This window comes from Juglans regia, chromosome 7 (assembly GCF_001411555.2).
Source record: "Juglans regia cultivar Chandler chromosome 7, Walnut 2.0, whole genome shotgun sequence".
Lineage (NCBI taxonomy): Eukaryota > Viridiplantae > Streptophyta > Magnoliopsida > Fagales > Juglandaceae > Juglans > Juglans regia.
Genome location: NC_049907.1, coordinates 38,224,979 through 38,228,987, shown reverse-complemented (window position 1 = coordinate 38,228,987; position 4,009 = coordinate 38,224,979). Strand labels below are relative to the sequence as shown.

The 4,009-nt window shown below is 34.6% G+C and overlaps 1 protein-coding gene across 1 annotated transcript; it reads right to left on the bottom strand.

Annotated features, from left to right (window-relative positions):
• Positions 1-3,026: 3,026 nt before the first annotated feature.
• LOC109004100 (late embryogenesis abundant protein 2-like) lies at positions 3,027-3,778 on the bottom strand. Its single transcript, XM_018982522.2, has 3 exons — positions 3,636-3,778; positions 3,365-3,499; positions 3,027-3,109 (listed from the first exon to the last, which is right to left on the bottom strand). The coding sequence occupies exons 1-3, from the start codon at positions 3,687-3,689 to the stop codon at positions 3,029-3,031; spliced, it is 270 nt and encodes an 89-aa protein (XP_018838067.1). The 5' UTR covers positions 3,690-3,778; the 3' UTR covers positions 3,027-3,028.
• Positions 3,779-4,009: the final 231 nt, after the last annotated feature.

Sequence of the window (4,009 nt, the reverse complement as noted above, 5' to 3'; positions counted from 1 at the left end):
TAAAATAATAAAAACTTATTATTATAGAAAGTGTGATAACTAATCTAATGTAGAGTTAAGTTATAAGAGCATTGGCAATAGCCTAGCCAAATGCCACTGCAAGTTCATAATTTGACTATATATAAAGAAAAAACATCTACATTGGACTAGCTAAAAGTCCAAAGTTTAAGACTTCAGCTACAGTAAAATCAGACTCCTTTCCAAACATAGCGAGTTATTGTTCATTATTGAAATCAATATTTTATTATTTCATCTACTTTCCCTCGTTCATTTCTCTTTCTTCATCCAATTTCTCTTATTTTTCGTTTCTTCATCCTGAAACGTGCGAACACCCTGTCTTGAGTCCTTCGTCTTCTTCAACCGCAATCATCCACTGTTCTTGCGTCTTTTTCAACCGCAAGACGCCTTCTCTCCGTCATGAGTCCACGTAGCCGTCATCTTCCAGCCCAAAAGGTAATTTCTCTTCCTCACTCATCTCTCCCTCTTCTCTGCTTAGATTTCCTCTCCCTCTCCTCTTTCTATTTTCTCTCATTTCATCAAGTGATTTTTCGGTGTTAGGATTTGCAAGGACCACTCCATCACAAGGTTGCCTTGCCGGTGAATCGTCGTCCAAAATGTTGCACATTTCCTTCACAAACTGAACTTGAAGATCGCGATTTGGGTATTTCCATGTAACTGATTTGTGATTTCAGTTTTTTGGTTTGTGATTTGGGTATTTCTCTGTGGTCATGTGTAGTGTGTTATCAGAAAGCATTCCCATTTTTTCTATGTGATTTGCTTAAATTATCTTAGTTTTTTGCGTTTAGATTTTCTTAGTTTCTTGACAAATTGATTTGCGATTATCCCCATTCTATGCATTTTGCTATGGATTTGTTTCCTATGCATTTGTTTCTTGCTTGGAACTCTATTGGAACTCTGTTTTTTGCTATGCATTTATTTCTTGATTTGCGATTATCTCCATGCTATGCATTTGGTTCATTGTAAGGAATTACAATGGCATTTTGCGAAACTAGGCACATTTATATGTTCTTTATATGCAAGGTTTAGGAAATTAGGCAAGAGGTTGACATTGGTTTTCAAAACTGAACTTAGTAAGCATTGTAAAATCTCATTGAAGTTTTTCCAAGAATACTGGTCTGTATGATATAGATTATAGATCTATTTGGTTCACATCTTGTTCATTTATGTGCTATAATTGAGATTGTATCTAGTAATTGTGTTAAAAATGTTTACTTGGAATATTAGAATTGTGGTAATTATTATCTTCACACTATATTTGGGACAATTTTGGATGATACTTCATTGACAGAGAGAGGCAGACAATGACCAAATCTATAACTTTGTAATTCCTTGCATGCTAACATATTATCATGTTTCCATCCCCATACTATGCAATGGCATTGTATTTGTTGAAATCTATCAACCTCCTAGATTTATGTTAGACTTATAGAACAAATAGTAAGAGAACAAATTATTTGTTGGCTTACAAACTACAGGACCTTAAACTTCTAATATTGTAAGAGAACAAGTAGTTTAAGGACCACAAGCAATGTCATGCAAACTATTTGTTGAGTTACAAACTGCAGAGGCACAAACTAGGAGCAGAACCCATATTGACCCAAACCAATGAAAACTGCAGAGGCACAAACTGTATGTATATATTATTTTGTTGAGAATATCTTTTATTAAACTAAATTGTGTCTTCATTATTTTGTTGGACTGTAGATTGTGTTGGTGCCTAAAAGGAATGTATTGGTATTTATTTATGGATTGTGTTGCTCAATACAGCTAATTCATTTTATATATGTTGGACTATGGATTGTGTTGAGGATACTAATATTTATTAACAAATAAATATTTGTTTGTTAATGTTTATTCAATACTAATGACATATTTTTTTTATTCTACTTATTTATAAAGTGTATTTGTAAAATATAAAAAAAAAATTGTCAAAAATTATTAAAATATATAATATTATATTATTATTTTCACTTTAAGATTGCTAATCTAATGTGGACTCACCTAACTAAAAGTTGATGGTATAGTGCAAAGTTAACATTCTAGCCAAACTTTAGCCAATGCTCTAAGTGATTAGTTAAAAGTAAAAAAGTGACATATTAGTCAAATTTTAATTTTTGAAGTGGCTAATCCAATGTCAATACTATAAAGGTCGCCGAACATTTCTTTTGAAAATAATCTCGAGCTTTCCAATAGGAACTACTAAACCCTGGCAAGTATTTGGGCTTTTCGATTCAAGTATTTGGGATCTTCGGAATTCTTGTTCAAAAGTGTTAAATTTGAGTTTATTTTTAGAGAAATAATATTTCAAATTATTTTTACAGTTTTAGAATATGTATGTTTCATATATATATATATATTTTTAAAAGTGAGTAAACCTGACATATACATGAAAAAATTATTTTTTAATAGTGGATCTCACTTTTTCAAAATGAGTGGGCAGAACTTACACATTCTATAGATAGTTAATATTCTATGAAATGAGGTCCATTTAGAGATCACTCAGAACAGAAATTGCTGAAGAAAGAACTTGTTGAAAAGAAAGAAATAGTTGATGTATAAAGAGCCAAGAAACATGATCGAGCATGTAATTCGAACAGCTTTTTGCCAATGATATATAAGAGTTAAGAGAATGTGCGCAGGCATGTCGATGTGCTACTTGAATTGGTTTGGCCGGATGACAATTAATTATATTGGCCATGCATTAACATATCAAAGAAGCTTAAACATATAATTCGAGCAGCTTTTTGCCAAAAAAAAAAAGGTATTATTATTACGTTTGCACTATTGTTAAGCCTTTATTGCATCTGGCTAGCTACTACAATGAAGAAGTTGGCAAAAGTATGAAAATCAAAAGGCTTTAATACAACCGACTAAAGAGTTCTTTTGAAAAGAGAGATCAGATCACCAAGTGAAAGCAAAAACCTAGAGAAAAACTAAATCCAACAATGCATGCAGCGTGCATGCATTACGAGAGTCGACCAATGCAGTATGCCGTACTGGTTTTGTTTCATTTCTTGTCACCCACTCCAAGTGTGCTCTTCACAGTGTCCACAGCGCCCTGAGCCATGCCTTTTACCTGCTCTCCTGTCTGTAACAACAAAAATATTGCACTGTGTGTGAAGCTCGATCCGGCGTAATCAAGCTGGAAAATACTTTTTTTAAAAAAAGCTGGAAAATAGTCCTAACATTGTGATGTGCGGCTAGAATCCCGTGTTTCATATAGGTTTTTATTGCAAATTGACATGATACGAACCCCAAAACACACACCCAGACACTTCAAAAAGTGAGGAGGGTCCTAGAGGCAGAAGACGGGGGTAAAAAAAAAAAAGGAATGAAAGACAACCTGCTGGAGGAAGCCGGCAGCTTGCTCCTTGTTTTCTGGGGCAGCGTTCTTAGCTGATTGAGTTGCATCAGCAGTCTTGTCCATGGCTGCATTGGCTGTATCCTTTGTGGATTGCATCCACTCTTCAGCCTTCTCCTGCATCCCCAATAAAATGCTCAATTGACAGGCATACTTATATACACGTACTGAGCTGAAAAGGGTTCTAAGTAGCTAGATAGATTTACATCTATATATATATATATATATATATGCACGTTTATTATATTCCTACCTGGCACTGGCCGTGGGATTCCCCTGCCTTGAGATTTTGCTTTTCACTGGACATATTTGCTAAGAAGTTAAGAACCAAAACAAAATACTACAATGCCTGAATTACTATATAACCAAATTTTGTATCCTTGATCTCAACGTTGCAATTCTCTGTTTGTTTGAATTGTATTTATAGCAGCTAGGAGTACATAGAGAAATGACACGTGGGAATTGGGAGATTTTCCTGGGCACACACGTGTTTGGTTTACCGAAGGTGCAGAGCGTGTATTTCTGCCTTTGAAATGGGCATTTGGGTGACCGGATCTTACTGTGGGTGCATATAGTCCAGAACTACAGAGCATGGAGGAAACGGAAACCATGCAACAAACACCAAGA

Excerpts from the sequence above, each read along its gene's own strand:
- LOC109004100 (XM_018982522.2), bottom strand. The coding sequence starts at position 3,689 with ATGTCCAGTGAAAAGCAAAATCTCAAGGCAGGGGAATCCCACGGCCAG. Across the intron at positions 3,500-3,635 it reads AATCCCACGGCCAGTGCCAG|GAGAAGGCTGAAGAGTGGAT; the intron begins GTAGGAATATAA and ends TTGGGGATGCAG. Across the intron at positions 3,110-3,364 it reads CTGCCGGCTTCCTCCAGCAG|ACAGGAGAGCAGGTAAAAGG; the intron begins GTTGTCTTTCAT and ends TTGTTGTTACAG.